Raw genomic sequence first — 19,569 nt, 5'->3', positions numbered from 1 at the left:
ACAAACCAACTTTTAGCTTAGTGTGATTTATAAACAGACATCTCTCTTTCTCTCTCTAATCTCCACAGACATTTGAGTGTTATAATTTATATTATACATATACATATTTTACATTATAATTTGCTGAATTCTTTAGTAAAGTGCAAGATGGAGAAGTTGTGGAACCTTTTTTTAAATTAAAGATTCTTCAGTCATTTTTGTCTTAAAATGAGTTTACTTACTGGAGATGAAGAAATTATTGTTAAAATTTGAGGCACTTTTTTCCTTAATAGAAATGGATCTTAACACAAACATACAATCTTGTGTTAATTAGCATTATAATATCCAGGTAGTGGGAACTTCATTTTGACATACATGATTTCATCATTTTATTCCTCACAAAGAAAAAAATTGGGAGTAGATTCAACTTAAAGATAGCCTGGCCAACAACTGTTTCATACATATTTTTATTTAGCAGAGATATTTCTTAAATACAGTATGCCATTCATCTGAACAAATTTCTTCAGAAGGATTTGATGTGGAAATATTTGTCAGCCTGAAAAAGTCATATCTTAGCAACAGGAATGTGATAGTGATGGTCATCTTCAGTTAGGAGGAGGACCTCATGCCAATCCCTCTGATATTCATCTGTGTAAGTTTCTAGGAAATCTTTGGTATTAATCTTACACAACCTATAAACTATTATTTTTATTTCAAGAGAATGCCCAAGGAGAAACAGATCAATCTGTGGAGGAGAAAAAATGAAACTCACAATCTATAGAAAAAACAAGTTATAATGTACAATTCATGTAAATTCATAATTAAGATGGTTGATTTGGCTACTTTTTTTCTCATAAACTAGTGCGTATATCTCAGCTTCTGAGGCACATGAGCCCATAAAACATGTCGATTCAGGAAAGAAGTAATCCATTTCCCTCTGAACCATACCAAGCCCCTCCCATTTCAAGCAATATATTCTTCAAATTAGATCAATAAGAATTTGCACTAATTAAGACCTTTAAAAGCAATGAAAAATGTGACAAAATATACAAAGAGAGAGACCTGGAAAAAAGGTATGACCAATCAAGTTAATATATTTGTGACATATCAGGTATTTTATTTTTAAAATTAACGGGCAAGGTGATCTCCACTTCCACAAAAACACAGAGAACTAAATGTGGCAAAAGCTAAAAGCAGCATATTCCCCATATAACACTTTTTATGAATGGAGACAAATATATGTGTCCCAGGATAACGTTGTAGGAAACAATCTAGGTTAGCCACTAGGACCAAAGGTTTCATCTTCTGAGCTTTTGGACTCATGCTCGAGCCCATCTTCAGGGAATTTCTCTCTACCAGAGTGCATGCTGTTCTCTGTGTGGTATTTATATAGTGCCTGTCTTATGTGGCTTTTTAGATGTTGATTGGGGTGTGTTGATGATTGGCTATTAAGTCATTGGCTGTCCAGCCCTTGATAGGGTGGTGATAAATTAGCACTCCTGTTGACTGACGAGGGGACTGTTTCCCAGGCTTCAGTCACTTCCTGGCTGTTTTTGTGCCTGCTCATCCAACAATCTTAGTAGCTGCAAAATTGATTCTTCAAGTTTCTTGAAGATGGGCTCCAGCACAATTCCGAAAGCTCAAAAGACAAAATCTCTGGTCCTGGTGACCGACCCAGGTTGGATCCTACAAATTTTTATGCTTTTATGAAACCTAAAATGTCACTGAGAATAAAAAAGCCTTTTTGCCACTATTGCAAAAAACTCTTTCTCTGGTATCAAAAAAACAAAACTGGTGTATGATCACAAGATGTAGCTTCAGTCCCCTCCATAACTTTTTTCTTCTATATGAAAAATACAAGTAAAAAAAAAACTTGCAAAATAAGCAGAAACAGAAAATGGATCACTTATTAAGCCCTGTGATTTAAAAATATGGCACAAAATCTTAGCCTGCTACTACTTTTCTTGCTCTGGACAGCATAGAAGTAAATCAATTTAAGCCTTCTAAGTTCTTTTTTAATGCCAACATTTATTAAATTTTGTTTGGCGTTTACCTGATCAAGACCTCTTCTGTCCCCTATTGAATTCAGATGATTCATCATGTAACTTAAAGGGTCCAAAGAAGTATCCCGTCTAAAAAGGTCACTAAAAAAGTTTGGAATGCATTCCTGGTTACTGGCCAAGTATTCATAAGCTTCTATTACTTGATAGAGCATGATGAATTTTATGGCCTCATAGCACTTATGCTCCATGCTTCCACCGGTAAAAAGTGCATTGCAAAAATTCTGTCGTTGAGCTTGATCCTTAATACCACTGATTTCCATCCACTGCAAAAGAGAATAGGATGAGAGAAAATTAGCTTTCGGATCTATGTGAAACAGTTGCTTTATTTTGGCGAAAACATTTTGGGTATCGTATCTACTCACAGCAAAATGGATCTGCATACAAGAGGTAGGCATTAATAGGTGGAGGCACTTGTAAGAAATAACTTGAATGAAGAAGAAGAGGAAAAACCCCTAGAACAGCTGAGTGAGGACTGAGGAATTTGACTGATCATTTTGGGAAAGGGTGAAGACAAAAATGGAGAGAAAAAGAACGGAGTATGACATCCAGAAAGAGGAAATGAATGAACAGCTGGTATTTTAAACAGGAATAGTCCACCAGTTCCTGGAGTGGCTCACAGGTATGAAAGATGCTATGTATAATGCAGTCAATTCATTAAATAATATGTTTAACTCAAAGGAATGTTCTTCAAGGGAGGGTACATATTAGTATGTATGTATGTATGTATGTATGTATGTATGTATGTATGTATGTATGTATTTATTTATTTATTTATTTATTTATTTATTTATTTATTTATTTATTTATTTATGGGACTTATATGCCGCCCTATCTCCCGAAGGACTCAGGGCGGCTAACAACCATAAAAAACAACAATACAAAAGTTAAAAGAGATTAAATAAACAGCCCCGAAATAAATTAACTAAACAATTAAAAATTAAAACATTTTAAAAACCCGTCATCAATCCAGGTCAGCCTGATGAAAAAGGAAAGTTTTGAGGTCACGGCGAAAGGATTAGGCAGATACTGTAGTCCCCACATACGTTCGACATCATAAAAGATACCAAGATGTTTAGGCAAGTTCCTCGTTTATTTTATTGAAATAATTAGGATTAAAAAAGGGTGTAACTTTTTTTCATAGTATGACAAAATTACACCTTTAAGCAGTTTTGAGGGGGTAAAAACCAACAGTTTTTAACCTCACATAAGGTAAATATATTTGCAGATTGTCAAAATCACAGTGCTTTTCTGAGATACTAAAAGAAATGTTAACTCATGGTTACAGAAATATGCAAGAAATTGAGTATCTTGTAAAGCACAATAATTTTAAAATGCATTCTAAGGCATATTATCAAACTGTTTTTTTTTTTAAAAAAAATAGCATTTACAATTTTTCCTTCAATATTTATATGCTTCCCCGACCATATACTGAGTCAACCTGAGTTTTAGCTACTTATGCTAATGGTAATTACTCTTAATAATAGTTATGGCACCCGTAAGCTTTAGATTTTCGTTTATCCCTTAATATCTGCCCACTTACCTGTCCTTTTAATGCTTCAATACATTTACGTAATTCTCCTAGTGTATTTGAACCTGTATATTGTTGTGATCCAAAGCTGTACTGTTGGATCCAATTACATCCTTGTGAATAAAGAAGTTTTTCAGGGAGCTGAAAAAGAAGAGCACGACTGATTCCTCAGTGGAAAAATTCAACAGGAAATTAGGATGCCCTAAATTATTTACAGATAGTCCTCAACTTATGACCACAATTGAGCCCAAACTTTTGGTCATAACTGGTTGTAGTTGTAAGTTCACATACGACTGGACTCAATTTTATGACCATTTTTATAGAGTCACCACAATCATTAAGCTAATCATGTGGTTATTAATACATGGTTATAAGTCTGAATCTAGCTTATCCAATGGGTGTTTTTTGCTGGAAAACAGCAAACACTGCAAAACACATTCATGGGACCATGGGACACTGCAATTCCTAATAAATGTGTGCCAGTTACTAAGCATCTGAAATTGGACCTTGAGACTGGTGGTGGTGCATCAGTCATAACTTCAAGGACAGGTCATATCTGTTTTTTGAGTCTGTTGTAACTTGAATATTCATAAATTGAAGACTACCTGTAGATAAAAGCTACAATACAAGTATAGGGATAACAAGTATAATTCATCTATGCCTTCTCATCCTAATGTTTCGAAAAAGAATATTTGCTTCCAAATAAAAGATACTTCCAGATTTCTGAAAAACTGGGAGGCAAGATACATTATTAAGTTCTACTATACCTGAACTCAAAGTTCAAAAGTATATGAAAGTGATCCCACTTTTACAATTGTACCTTTAAAAATCAAAACATTAAAAAAGTCTTTTTTTCTTTAGATCATCATTTATTTTGTGATTTACCTTTAGTATATCTGTGGCCTTAGTCCATGATGGAAGAGGGAGACCTTGGCTGAATATCTGGAATAGCACAGCTCTTAGTAAACAGTACTTATCTCCACTGACTTGTCTGATATATTTCACGTGGTACCTCCAAAATAATGTTTTGTAAGACTTTGAAAAAATAAAAAGGGGGTGGGTGAGACAATTGACTAGTCAGAGCAATAGTTTAATTGATTAATAGCAATTACATAATTAAGTAATTAGAGAACATATTTACTTGTAAAATGTAGGTCACTTGGCCACATATGGTCCCCAGGAACCTTTTAGTGGCCTGCATAGCCCCCTTCCCGATAGATGTATTATTTTTTCTACAAACATAATAGACTTTTTGAGGCAACATTCAAACTAAAATCCAGAATAGCAAAATACCCCATCCATATACTAGATACCAGTTACATAAAAAAGGCTTCAAAAACTGAGCCACAAGCCAATTCAGAAAGGCAGCATTACATTTTCAAAAATGAGGAAAAACAGCTCTGAACCAATACAATTTTAAACAATATTATTAAGTTTGTCCTAGGTAAAGGAATCCAAACTTTAACTGTTACTCCTGATTAGGCTGCATCCAAGCCTACCCCTGTTAATATACTCTTGTTGTTAATGTTAGCATCTGCTAATGATCCCAGGTATAAAAAGATTTATAGTATAGCAAGCGGTCCTTTAACAGCAGGAAAACAAGTGTTTATCAATGTAGCATAATGCTTACCTTTCAAACTGCAGTTAATAACATTTTAAAAATTACACAATTTTCACACCATGATACCAGCTCACAAAACAATTCCCCATTAATTCTCACAAGGTTAATATGCAATAAGTCAGAATGAATTAAACAAAGTAGAAAACAAAACTGCAGAATGGCAACAGAATTGCAGTTAAAATGAGCCCTCTTTGGAAACAAAGAGGATAATCTCAATTTTAATTCAGGGAGACCCTCAGAACATCACTAAAAATAGAGCAAGTTTACTTAATTGTTCATGAAGCTACCTCTACTTATTATTCCCCCAAGGAATCTCATTTTAGGTCATTAAGCCCAAATTACTTTGCAGGAAAGTTTATATCTACTATCTAGCTATATATCTAACAAAATAATGGGAAACAAATAAGGAAAAAAAACATCGTCTTTTGTTTAAAAAAAATAGGGAACTTGGAAAACTGCTCTTTATTCCAAATATTATCATGATAAATTTCTTTAAACCTGTCATTTATTTATTTATATCCAAACTTTATTATTTCTTTACAAATAACTTGAGGTAACGAGCATTTCCCACACACCTTTCCCCCCAACAACCTTGTGAGGTGGGTTGGGTGAGTGTGTGTGACTGGCCCAAAGTCACCCAGCTAACTTTCATGGCTAAGGTGGGATTTGAACTGTCTCCTGCTTTCTAGCCTGGTGCCTTAACCACTAGACCAAATTGGCTCTCTTTATTTCATATGGTACAACTTCCCAAGTCTAAACTTTTACATTGAGCTGAGAGATGCTACATGTCACGTGCAAGCAACAGGATCCACGTGTGAAATGTTCAGGTTGACCACTTTATTCTACCTACAATACAAGAATCTCCCCAGACTGCTTGTCACCTCTTGGGAACAAGTTCCATGGAACTCAGGTGTGTGTTTGTGTGTGTGCATGTGTGTGTCAGTCCTAGGTCTTTTGCAGCTGTACAACGACTCATAGCTAACTCCCTGCTCAATCCTTCCTCCTTGCCTGGTTGGTAGGTTCCCAACAGTACTTATGCCAGTCACCAAGCATGAATGGGGTACTGAACTTGGGACTCTCCTGTTCTATATTTTTCATATTTTTAATCTACAATGTTAAAACAGCATGTAAACATGCCTACATTTTTCCCCCCATTTTGAAAATAGTTTCGAGGTTAACATATAATTTCATTAGAGAAGACAAGTTTGGGTTATGCAATTCTCAGTTTGATATTTCTCTTCTTATATATTGAGATATCATTGTTGCCCCAATAGAGAAGACATTTTGATTGTCTGGTCATCGAAAAGAACGCCATTTTGTACTTGGCAGCTCACCTCTCTCATTTGTTTTGCCTGCTCTGTTTCTCCTTTCCATTCTTTTGCACAGAAAGCGAGTAAATCAGTTTCGCCCCAAACACTTCGGTTATCTAAACAAAATGTCAAGTATGACTTAATAAAATGAATCTGTTTATATTACTAAAGGTTTTTTTAGCACACACACACACATGCAGACATAACAATAACACAAATTTTACTTGTGAATATTCTCTGTAGGTATCTGCTGCACCTGAAATCCAAGCAAAAGATCAGCAGTCAGAGCATGTGAAGCAACCAAGTTTTCACACAATTTTATAACATTGGGAAAGCTAGCTAGAGGCTTGGGGATGATAGAAAAGTATTTATTTGTGCAACAAAAGGCTGGGTCACAAAGTATGGCATGGTATAGTCTGCTTAATCAATTAACTGAATAAATCAATTTTTTCCCAGTTTCATACAACAGACTAAACCAGGGGTAGGCAACCTTGGCTCTTTTATGACTCGTGGACTTCAACTCCCAGAATTCCTGAGCCAGCTGGCTCAGGAATTCTGGGAGTTGAAGTCCACGAGTCATAAAAGAGCCAAGGTTGCCTACCCCTGGACTAAACCATAAACCAGGGCTTACAAACCAAACTGGCTAGGAGCATATGATGTACTAAAATCTGTGGTGGCCTAGTGGTTAGAAAGCAGTATTGCAGGCTAACTCTGCTCACTGCCAGGAGTTCGATTCCTTCGATCCTGACCACCTCAAGGTTGACTCAGCCTTCCATTGCTTCAGGATTGGTAAAATGAGGACCCAGATGTTTGGGGGCAATATGCTGACTCTGTAAACCGCTTAGAGAGGACTGTAAAGAACTATGGGGTGGTATATAAATCTAAGTGCTATTGCTAAACCACAGAGAAGCAAATCACCATATGGCTTTTGAATTAAATGAGATATCAATATTCATTCACTGTGATAGGTACAGACACTTTCCATATCCAGGAGCGGTATATATTCCCCTCTTTTCCAGGAAACATTACGAGCACCAAGTCTTCTACTGTACAGCCAGAGGAAATTCTAAGTGGACTTAACTGAACTCCAAATTTTGTACAAGTGAACTTTTAAGGAAAAATGCTATGACAGATACTTTTCCTCCTCCCCAGATTTTGTCAGTAATCAGTAAGCATGCTTGGCATCTTCAGAACAAAATGCTTGAAAGAATTTTTAAAAAAAACCAGGAGGCAATGATATGGAACTGCTAGAAACCCAAACAGGAAGTACTCCACAATGAAACATTCTGTTATACTTCTGAGCATCTATTAAATATATTCACACTGTAAGGCTCCAAAAACATTTGACAGGAAACTATAAACAGTATTCTAAAACTGACCTTTTCAGGAGATAAGCTAGGTATGCACACAGTTGCCTACAAAACCAAAGAGCAGTAGCAAAAACTGTCATAGTTAACCCAAATTCTTCCTATGCTGCTTGTAACAGGGAATAGGAGTGGCAGTCAGTTCTGCTTCAAGACTGTACTTCATTTTAGCCTAGAACAGAGAAAGGATTAAGTTTCATGAAATTTATATATTAGGAAATGAAACTTTTTTTAAAAAAAAGATACAAGGTTTGTCTGCTTTAAACAATAAAAAATATGCCCATTTGGGGCCATGATTGCACAACATGCTGTAGCAGGCAGGGGCTGTGAAACGCTTTGGACTGAATCCCCAAAATATGCTTCTGTATACAGATGAGCATAAAAGAAGCATTAAAGCTGCTGTGTCTTTCTCCTGGATTCCAACTGTTTTAAAGTGTTCCAAGATCCACTCTAAAGCACTGCAGAGATCGTTTAAAAACACAACATCTGAAGCTGAAACTTTGACAAAGTATGGCTGTGTTCATGCCAACTGTATATTATTGCCATGGCTATACAAACCCAACTACTGGTTGTATTTGCAGTGAGAAGTCCAGTGTCACATGCAAAAGTAGTACTCTGGTCAGGTTGTTAGCCCAAAATGGCTTAGGCTGTGACCCCAGTATGCCCAGACTCCATAAAGGCATCAAGGCAGGAAGATCATTTTATTATGATTTATTCAGAATGTTCTGATTAAAAAGGATTCCTCTCATGTAAAGAGAGAATTCTGAGACCGAGATTTCAATCCTTTTTATAGTTAGCACATCAAAGGAAACCACAAGAGAAAAGTTGATTGGACAGAACAAAAATAACCCTTCCTTTGCATAGAAAATCAGTTACATGGAGTTGAACATATTAAATGTGACCACACATATACCATTTGAAATGAGGTTTGAGGAAAGCAGGGGCGTAAAATTTAAGATGTTGATTAGGAAAAAAGTCATAAGGCTGTTTGAAGATCACAGAGAGACAAACCAAATACCAATTAGCACTAACAAGCTTTCTCTTATCAGAAGACAAACTCCAGAGATCCCATCCTATCCTGAACTGGCGAACCAAGACAGTTTTTTATCTTGAAATTTAGGAATGTTATCTTTTAAAAAGAGATAAAAATGAGTCAAATTAAAATACAAAATAACTGTTAGTTAGCAAGTACAATATTACAAAGTCCATCCTGAGTGGCCCTCAAAGTTGATACCCAATCTAATTTGGGACTCCTATGTCATACTAACCCAGAAAGAAGATGCAACCTGAAGCTAGATTTCCTTTTTAATTAGTAGTACAGAGAAAGAAGAACTAGAAACATTTTAAAATAGGGCTATTCTCAAATGGGAAATGAGAGGAGGGAAGGAAAGCTAAGTCTTCCCCTTCCATGGCTCCAACTTTGATCTGGCCACTAAACATTTGTTTTGTGTTTATTTTTTCAGTGTAAAAGCACCCAAAATCCAAGAAATGATAACCTGTTAGCCATTGTGAAGTTGGGTGAAGTCTGTTGAAAGATGGCATTCCTTATGCAATTGGGGTAGTCCTCAGTTCCCGTGGCAATCTGGCACTGGATCCCCACTCATTTGTGCTTCTCTTTAGACTGTGTCAGCCGTGTTGTGGTAACCCACTCCCAGAATATCTTCCTAGAAAGAATACAGCATCAGGTATATACTGTATATCATGGTAGCCTGGATGACATATCCATGCATGAGTAAAATAAGGCAGTCAGGTAAACTTCAGATTTTTTTTTAAAGCATTAAGCATGTAAACTTTAAGGTTTTTTTTAAAAAATGTGACAATTCAGAAAATTAAGGAAAAAGGGAAAATGAGCATGATAAAACAGTGAATACTGAGTAGGAGAGCTTCTAAGTAAGCAATCACCTAAATCCCTGTGGACAGTATTTAATTTCCCTCTAGTATCAGAAGTTGTATGGAAGGGAAAAGTGAAAGAAACAAAGGCATAGATAAAGAAAGGAAAGGCTATGTATACCACCTTAAACTTCTGAACAAAAGCTGGGAGATAAATTTAATAAATAACTTGGCCAAACACTTGGCAAGCCAGGAAAGAAAACTGCAATCAATCTATAGCAAAAACAATCCTGATTCCGGCCATCCAGATAAAGGATTTAGCTTCAGCTGAACCTTCCTCAAATATGATGGAGCATTTAGATCAAGGGTCCCCAACCCCCGGTCTGTGGACTGGTACCGGTCCGCGGCATGCCAGCAACCGGTCCGCACAAACAAGCAAAGCCCCATCCGTGGGATGCAGGCAGCACACAAAAGCATGCCCTCTCCAGTCCGTGGAAAAACCTTCCTCCACAGAATCGGTCCCTGCTGCCCAAAAGGTTGGGGACCTCTGATTTAAATCATCTGTTTTTATTCTACTTTTCCATCATATGGAGCATTTAAAGTGTGGGCAATTGCTTAGTTTACTCCTTTTACCACTTATGCACTACCTAATATCAATAAAGTTCATTACTTTTTTTTGGTATTGTTTGTTTATTCTCTTTGATTACATAAAGTGGATTATCACAGGTACCAAGTTTTATGTTTGCCGATGATGGGGTGGAAACCCAGGAAGTCTACATTTAGTGATGGGCAGGTGGAACCAAGGGTCAGCCACAGTTACAGCTATGAACAACCAGAAAAAAAGCAAAATGTTTTGACAGCCCTTCCAACAATTATTTTTCCCCCAAGAACAATATATATTGTGATAAGTAATGCAAGATTTAAAAAAAAACATGTTTGAAATTATTACATGTTTGATTTGCCTAAGACATTCAGCTAAGAAGAAGGGATGTGATAATAAGAAATGTCATGACATATGCAGCAGAGGTCAAGGTTAAAAACAACACACTCTCTCTCAAATTGCTATTGCAAAGCAAGACAGATGATTCTAAAAGGGGCCTCACTTTTATGTAGAAAAAAGCCAGATCATAACTTTTGGAATTCTTTCAAATCCCCCTAATACAGGGCTTTTCAACCTTTTCACCTATTGTACCACTTTCAGGATATGGCAACATCCGAGTACCACCAGTCGCCTAGCAAGGTGTCAAAAACTTGATGACCAAAAAAAAAAAAAGGAAAAAGTGAAGTACAGGTAGTCCTCGACTTACAACAGTTCGCTTAGTGACTGTTCAAAGTTACATTGGCACTGAAAAAAGTGCACCCCAAGCCACAGCCGAGCAAGACACCTGCCTGCCCGTCTGGCAGCGCTCTTCCTCCTGTCCGAGGTTTTCATTGTTGTGAGCATTTCTGTTGAGGATTGGCAGCGGGGGTGGGGGGGTGTTTGGTTTTTATTCTCCCCCCCTCTGCTGGGTGGTTGCAGCAGGTTTTGGTCACTTCACATGCCAAGCATCTGAATGTAAATCACAAGACCCTGGAGATGCTGCAACATTCCAGCTGATTGGCGCTTCTTCTGAAGCCTGGCGCTGATCCTGGCACTTCCGCCGAGCCCTGAAGCCCTGCAGCTCCAGCCATCTCTCGCTCAGGCTTGTGTGGTGCTGGTTCAGCTCATTCCCCTCCCCCGCTACCACTTTTCTAGGATGGTTGCGTACCACCTGCCAGGTGTCAATGTACCACAGGTGGTACCCGCACCACTGGTTAAAAAGCCCTGCCCTAATAGGAGAATCTATTCAGGGAGAGGATTGCAAGAGTGCTGTTGGCAACATTCCAAGCCGCTACCCCACCGTATGGTCTAATGAATATTGCAACCTCTCCATAAATCTGGCTAATTTTTGAACATGAACATTTTGCTGGATTCTTCCATGCAGTCTGCATTCCTTCTGTGAGCTCATAGACAGGTCATCGATAATTACTGAATATCTTTGCTGTTCCTTATCTCTTTAATATAAAAGTCAATTTATCTAGTCTTAATTGCTAAACTATGTCCCCTCTTTGCATGCCACAACTACTCTCCCATGATATATATCCCCTGGAGCTGAAATTATGTTAATGAATAGCAAATGAAAGGTTTACACTTGAATGCAGGACAAGAATTCACAAATTGCATGTCTCCATAAACTGCAAAATTCTCAAGGACACTAGTTCCAGATGGATTTATAACTCTCCCCTTCAAAGAGGAATGCATGCTCAAACTGTTAGAATAACAACCAAATTGACTGGTTATCACAGTTCTCAGTATCCTGCATTACAGAATGTTCTCTTTCCTGGCATAGAGGAATAGATTCCTTCCTAAATCCCTAGCTTATTCCTTACAACCTTAAGACAATTATTTGTTAATGGTCCAGTGTGTATATACTGTATATGCTTACCTTCAGTCATTGTAATCTTATATAAGAGCTTGTTAAGGCACTCTCTAGTGTTCTTTATTCTTTTTAGCAGTATATCAGTGACTCACTGCAATGTGCTAGCTTCAGTAAAATTATTGTTGGATCCTCTTTAATTATTAGTATTTTTTTCCACTGCATTTGGCAGACCCATTTTGGCCTCATTCTATTCTATTTTTGGAAAATTAACTTAACAAACTGAAAGAGTCCTGATCCCTTTTAAATAATTTCTTTCTAATTTTGTGTTGGTTTAGAAAGCAAAAAAGACATCCAGGTCTGAACACAGAACCATATAGTTGAGTAGCCACCAAGTCCACTGCTAAATGCATTTTTCCTGACAGATGAGTGTTTAGTCCCTGTTGGAATGCCTATGGAGATTCTCAGTCATCCAGGTCATGGGTGTTGCAAAGATGAGGCATGAGACAACTGGACTTTCTTGTTTTTCTCTGAAGACATTTCACTTCTCATCCAAGAAGCTTCTTCAGCTTTGACTGGATGGTAGGGGAATGGAACGATTTATACCCCTTGCAGACAGCTGGTCATTTGCATTCATTTAGAGAGTCATTAAGGCCACCTATGCCGTCAGGGTCACCTGAGCAGTGCAAATGGGTGTGGAACCGTCTTGGAAATGTTGAAAGGACTGTGTTGTAGACTGGTGATAGATGATGTTGTATTCCTCCCCTCCCCGTTGAGAGAGGGCTGTTCAATTTTGACATAGATGCCTCTTTGACCCCTCTTTCAAACCAGTGGTCCTCTCTGTCCAAAATGTGCATTTTGCTACCTTCAAAAGAATGACCTCTGTCTTTTAAATACAGATGGACTGCTGAATCTTGTCCTGATAAGTTTGTTCTCCTATGTTGTGCCATGCGTTTATGAAATGATTGTTTTGTTTCCCCAACGTACAGATCTGCACACGGTACTGCATATACCACATTGCTCAGTTTGCGTCTGGCTGTTTTATCCTTGGGGTGGACAGGTTTCTGCCTTAGTGTATTCTTGGGTTTGAAGTGTGCACGTAAGTTGTGTTGGCTGAAGATCCTCCTGAGTTCTTCCGATATTCCTGCAATGTACGGAATGACTATGTTGCTTCATTTATTGTTTTCTTCTTTGTCTGTCATGGAGTAGCTCCTGCTGGGTCTCTTTTGGATTTGATGAAGGCCCACTTGGGATAGCCACAAGTTCTGAGGGCTTCCTTGATGTGGTTTTGTTCTTTCTCTTTCCCCTCTTTGCTGGTAGGTAGGCCTCCAGCTCAGCTGTATAGGGTTCTGATAACTCCCATTTTGTGCTCCAGTGGGTGGTGAGAATCAAAGCGTAAACACTGATCTCTGTGTGGGGTTTTTCATAGGGTGTTTGGATAGAGACTGGAGAAGAGCTCACCATGAGCAACAAAGAAAGGGACTTCATTTCACTGGATCAACCTAGTGGCCTACACATTTAACGGCAGGCAAATCTTACAGCTAAGAATCTAAATTGGGAAAAGGAAAAGGAAAAGACAAAAAAAGTCTGCCTACAAACTGAACACAGCAAGGAAGAAACAACTACCCAGAAATATGGAGCCCTAGAGGAGGAGTGATGGCAGCATGTCACTGGGAGAACAGAAGAACTGAAAAAACCATCCCTGCCACTGGAGCTTAACAATCAATTTCCTACCCTCCCTCTGGAAGAAGACATGCAGACATCTGAAGAAGAGTCTTCTGTTCCAGTGACAGAAAGAAAAGTAGCTCAGTGTCACAGAGAAGAGGAGTCTGCTGGGTGCCGCAAAGAGGAAAAGGAATGTGATGGTGATGATTGGTCACTCACTCCTCAGAGGTAGAGAATCAGCCATCTGCGGACTAGACAAGCTATCAAGTTGTCTCTCAGGTGCAAAGATCCAAGACATGATACAGAGGCTTACACTTGAGTATAAGCCAAGAAGAAATGGGTGGAAGCTCATGCAACATGGAAACAAGGAGGAATTTCCACACAGTAAAACTATTAAACAATGGAGCAGCTTGCTTCCTGGAGTTAAGGGTGCTCCCTTGCTGGAGGTTTTCAGCCATTTGTCCAAGGGTACTAGGACTCCTGCCTTAGGCAGGGGATTGGAATAGAAGGACTCCAAGGTCCCTTTCAACCCTATGGTTTTGATTCATGGATCCAATCTGGGTTGGTCACCAGGACCAGAGAATTAATCTTCTGAACTTTCGGATTCGCGCTGGAGTCCGTCCTCAGGGAACTTCTCTCTCCCAGAATGTGTTTAACCTAACACTATGTGCTGCATTTTGGAGGTGTAGAGAATAGGTTTTGAACTTCTATCAGATCCTATCATATTCTGCTCAGTCTTCTCTTGCTAGCACTAAACATTCCCAGCTCTGTTCATTTCTATTCCTAGGATTCAGTTTTAAACCCCGATCATCTTTTTTCTGTTGCTGCTTTGTCTGATTCTGTATACAATACTCAAGGTATGGCCTGACCAACAAAAATAAAGATGAACTACTATTTCTTAGAATTTGGAAACTACATTTCTGTTCATGCAGCCAAAATTGCATTTATTTTTTCTACACTCCTATCGCATGAGATATCTCCCAGTCTATTTCTGTGCATTTGATTTTGTTCCACAAAGGGCATTTTTTCATTTTCATTTTCTGTTACTTTATACATTACTCTTATCAAACCATATATAAATTATTATAGGATATTATCTATTTCATGTGTCATGCTCAACTGCAAATACGATAATGATTCCCTTTACCTCTCCATACAAGCAATTAATAAACATGTTTAAGATATGGAGTCCATGATTGAATGTGATGGACACTTTTGAATATGTCACTCCAATTTGATATCATACTTTTGATCAACACACACTCTGGGGAAGAATTTTCAGCCAATGATTATCTGCTTTATTGCAATTTCCTCCACCCACTTAGCTTGAGATATACCTCTCAATGATAAAGGGAACTCAAAAAGAATTGTACATGAGCCTGGACTTTGGATGCAGAATTTCAGCAACATGGGCAGAACCAACAACAGCTGATTTCATTTCTTTGTGTTTGCATGCCACACCCATACCAAGCGTGGTTTTGTTAAAAACTGCACAGCTATTTCAAATTTGCAACTCAACATCCACAGGCCTCAAAGCTGCTCTTTTGCTTCACAATTTTAACCTTAATATTTTCTAGATGGAAAACACTTCCTTTCCTCAACAACACATGAGTACAAATGCCAAGAGATAATATCTGAAAAATGCTGTACAGCTTCTTCCTTACAAAACATTAGGAAAAGGAACAGAATTAAGGCAAAACTTTGAAGAAATCTTTTGAATTTTCATATGGAAGAACTACAGCGTAGTGGCCATATAATCATGGTTGCATATAAATGGTTCCATTTTAATCCTCAGCACTTGCAACTAAATTACCCAAATAGCCGCATGGGTTCTTAGGAATCTGTTCTTGCCTAGACAAGGCTTCTTTGCACATTAATTCAGAATTCTCAAACATGGATTCTCATGTAAATGGCATCAGCCAACAGGGTTGTAGGGATTTTAAGGTTTGCAGAAAAGCAAATATTTCAAACAACCAAGCCTAAAGAGGAAGGGAGGCAGCTGACCCTGGAGACTGAATATGTCCAATGTGTCCAATGAATAGGCACAATGGCCAGTGGACTAAATATGACCAAAGGACTGTTGAGAAGGGAGAAAGGAAAGGAGTAATCAAGGATGAATGTCAAAAAGTATCCAGAAAAAATGTGCAGTTCACTGGTGATTGGAAAAGGAGTATGGCACCTTGCAATTTTGTGTTATAAAATAGCCTCATGTTCTAAATCTATCCTGTTCCGAAGAAATCCATCTCTAATATCTTGTTATAAAAGTGAGAGGTCAGACTTTACATTCTTTTGCCAGAACTCAACACATCTTCCACTCTCCTAAGCTAAGGAAAAGCTCTCCCTCTTGTATATTAATGGAAAAAAACACGATTTCAAACGATTTCACACTGATCAATTTTTGAACTGTGAGTTTCCCTCTGTAGTGGAATGGAAGGAACAGAATTTCATTTTTTTTTAAAAAAAGGGGTTCTGTTCTGGGCCCAGTGCTCATCAACATCTTCATCAATGATTTGGATCAGGGGATAGATGGGCAACTCATCAAATTTGCAGATGACACCAAGCTGGCAGGAATAGCCAACACTCCAGAAGATAGGCTTAAGATATAGAAGAATCTTGACAGACCTGAACATTGGGCACTATCTAACAAAATGAAATTTAATGTGAAAAAAGCAAGGTTCTACATTTAGGCAAGAAAAAACAAATGCATAGGTATAGTATAGGTGGTATTTTGCTCAATAGTAGTAACTGTGAGAGGGATCTTGGAGTCCGAGTTGACAATCACTTAAATATGAGCCAGCAGTGTGCTGCAGCTGCCAAAAAAGCCATTAACAGAGGGATAGAATCAAGATCACGTGAAGTGTTAATACCACTTTACAATGCCTTGGTAAGGCCCACTTGGAATACTGCATCCAATTTTGGTCACCACAATGTAAAAAAGATATTGAGACTCTAGAAAGAGTACAGAGAAGAGCAACAAAGATGATTAGGGGTCTGGAGGCTAAAACATATAAGGAACGGTTGCTGGAATTGGATATGTCTAGTTTAATGAAGAGAAGGACGAAGACATGATAGGAGTGTTCCAATATTTTAGTGGTTGCCACAAAGAAGAAGCAGTCAAACTATTCTCCAAAGCACCTGAAGGCAGGACAAGAAACAACAGACGGAAACTTAACCAGAGAGAGAAGCAACCTAGAACTCCTGACAGTTAGAACAATTAATCAGTGGAACAACCTGCCTCCAGAAGCTGTGAATGCTGCAACACTGGAAATTTTTAAGAAGAGACTGGACAGCCATTTGTCTGAAATGGTACAGGGTTTCCTGCCTGAGCAGGGGGTTGGACTAGATGTCCTCCAAGGTCCCTTCCAACTTTACTATTATTATTGTTGTTGTTGTTGTTGTTAAAATGTGCGAGAGTGCTCACAGAAAAAAAATGACAATGAAGGTTATCTTAACAAGCCCAAGACTACTGGCGCGATCTAAAGACCTACCTGTTTGAACAAGCCGGCCTGGCCTGATGGGTGATGGGTTTGGGTTTTATTGCTTTTTATGTATTTTAACTTATTGTTATAGTTTTGGGGCATCTTGTTTAATCTCTTTTAATGTTTTGTATTCTTGTCTTTTAACATGTATTGCCCTGTTCACCGCCCTGAGTCCTTCGGGAGAAGGGCGGTATACAAATAAAATTATTATTATTATTATTATTATTATTATTATTATTATTATTATTATTATTATTATTATTATTATTATTATTATTATTGATGCTATCTTGCTACCTGTTCTCTCTCTCTCTCTCTCTCTCACACACACACACACATACACACACACCAGATTCCTTAGGAGTCTGAAATGACTGGGGAAAAAACATTTTTTTTTAAAAAAAAACTATCATAGCTGAGCTATGATGGACTCCAGAAGATGGTAGAGGACAGGAAGGCCTGGAGGAACATTGTCCATAGGGTCGCGATGGGTCGGACACGACTTCGCAACTAACAACAACAACAACAATCATAGCTGATGCTCATGAAAGACGATTTATCTTACCAGCAGAAGTAAAACTCCTACACTGCATGAATAGCCTTCCCTTGCCCAGTCTGTTCCCATGGCTGTTGGCTATTCCTGTTGGGAACCTTGGGGGCTTTCCCTTATGGGAGTCTGCTCTAAACCAGAGTGATAACCTTCCTGCTGCAGGTCGCCAAATTTGTACCCTGCAGAAGGACACGTTAGTTCAGGGGTCTTCAAACTTGGCCCTTTTATGACTTGTGGACTTCAACTCCCAGAATTCCTCAGCCAGCTTTGCTGGCTGAGGAATTCTGGGAGTTGAAGTCCACAAGTCATAAAAGGGCCAAGTTTGAAGACCCCTGCGTTAGTTGGTAGGTTCAGATGGGGCAGGCAACCGCCCACCGGTGGAGCCGAGGGGTGCGAAGGGGAGGCGTTATCATAGACATTAGGAGCGTTGGTTGTTTTTCTCCTCCTTGGGTTTGGGGAAGAGTTGATCGATTGTGTCGTTGCACATATATGGACCTTATCACGGCATTCAATCACGAAGCCCCGACCACAGCCTTTCAGCTTGCCTTGCAAAGCCAAAGCAGTCGACTTCCTCTCCTCCTCCTCCTCCTCTCTCTCAGCCTGAGCTCTCAACCCCGGTCTGAGAACTCTTTTGACAGCTCATTTTTCCGGGCTCCGGAACAGGGCGATTTGAGAAGTCAGCAAAGAAAGCCAGAAGAACCGGCGTAGGGGAAGCAAACCGCCCCCCCCCTCCCGCACAAGCCCCATACACACGTGCACGCCGCCGAAGGTTGCAACCTGCGTCTCGGGCGATAGCGAAAGACAAGACCTTAGGTCGGAAGAGCCGACCCTCCTCCACAAGTGACCCGAGCGGTGCAGGTCATTGAACGGCAGCCGCACTGCTCACGTGAACTCGGGGCGCGGAGCACGAAGGAAAAGGGGACGAGGGGGCAGAGCCCCGACTCCGCTACGCCGTTCCCACCACCCACCACCCCGCCGCCGCCGCCGCCGCCCGCCTTCCTACCGGCGAGCCGTCCCAAAGGGCGCCAAGCGAAGAGCGCTGCGCTGGAGTGGCTTCACCTAGCGCAGGGGGTCTTCAAACTTGGCCCTTTTATGACTTGTGGACTTCAACTCCCAGAATTCCTCAGCCAGCTTTGCTGGCTGAGGAATTCTGGGAGTTGAAGTCCACAAGTCATAAAAGGGCCAAGTTTGAAGACCCCTGACCTAGCGTCTCGACCGCGCTTTTTCCCCCCCTCTGGTTTGGCCTGCGGAGGGCCGGGGAGAAGCCTGACGACGAAGGGCCGGTGCTTACCACTCCGCGGCTGAGCCTGTTTCCAAGGGCGGCGGCTGAGGCGCGCTGGCGAGGCTGGGGAAGGCGAAGGCGGCGAAGGCGGTGCCTCGGCCCCTCTGGCTGACGGACCGCGCCAGCGGCCACGCCTCTCTCGCATGTCCTCGGGAGAGCGGGCGGGCCGCTCTGAAAGCGAAGCGGCTTGTTTTGTGTGTGTGTGTGTGTGTGTGTGTGTGTGTGTGTGGTTTTTTTTTTGTTTTGTTGTTTTTAAACAGAAGGGAAGGAGAATATTTGTAGCTGAGGGTTGAAATGAGGGGGGGGGGTTCCTTGGTGCTCTCTGAGCTTATTTGTTTTCTTGCAGACGTTTCTTTACCCAAACTAGGGAACACCATCAGTGCTACCGGTAGTAAGGAGTGCTGCTTGCTGTCGGTTTATAATATAGGGGTGTCAAACTCAATTTCATTGAGGGCCGCATCAGCATTGCGGTTGCCCTCAGGGGGCCGTGTGGGCGTGGTCA

General features: G+C 39.8%; 1 protein-coding gene across 4 annotated transcripts; it reads right to left on the bottom strand.

Moving 5' to 3' along the window:
* Positions 1 to 443: 443 nt before the first annotated feature.
* Positions 444 to 19,546, bottom strand: OTULINL (OTU deubiquitinase with linear linkage specificity like). 4 transcript variants are annotated; one of them, XM_081325928.1, is made up of 10 exons: positions 18,989 to 19,546; positions 18,789 to 18,844; positions 9,362 to 9,529; positions 7,881 to 8,037; positions 6,726 to 6,757; positions 6,526 to 6,617; positions 4,456 to 4,605; positions 3,583 to 3,711; positions 2,033 to 2,305; positions 444 to 724 (listed from the first exon to the last, which is right to left on the bottom strand). In XM_081325928.1, the coding sequence occupies exons 4-10, from the start codon at positions 7,949 to 7,951 to the stop codon at positions 545 to 547; spliced, it is 927 nt and encodes a 308-aa protein (XP_081182054.1). In that variant the 5' UTR covers positions 7,952 to 8,037; positions 9,362 to 9,529; positions 18,789 to 18,844; positions 18,989 to 19,546; the 3' UTR covers positions 444 to 544. The 4 variants fall into 4 exon arrangements, with proteins under 4 accessions (XP_081182054.1, XP_081182055.1, XP_081182056.1 ...); XM_081325929.1 differs by lacking the exon at positions 18,789 to 18,844 and having other exon boundaries at positions 19,077 to 19,546; XM_081325930.1 differs by lacking the exons at positions 18,789 to 18,844; positions 18,989 to 19,546 and adding an exon at positions 10,426 to 10,443.
* Between the last annotated feature and the right edge of the window lie 23 nt (positions 19,547 to 19,569).

The sequence above is a fragment of the Vipera berus genome (genome assembly GCF_964194415.1).
Source record: "Vipera berus genome assembly, chromosome: 3".
NCBI lineage: Eukaryota > Metazoa > Chordata > Lepidosauria > Squamata > Viperidae > Vipera > Vipera berus.
Note: the sequence above shows the minus strand (reverse complement) of the source record. Positions and strands in the feature narration are given on the sequence as shown.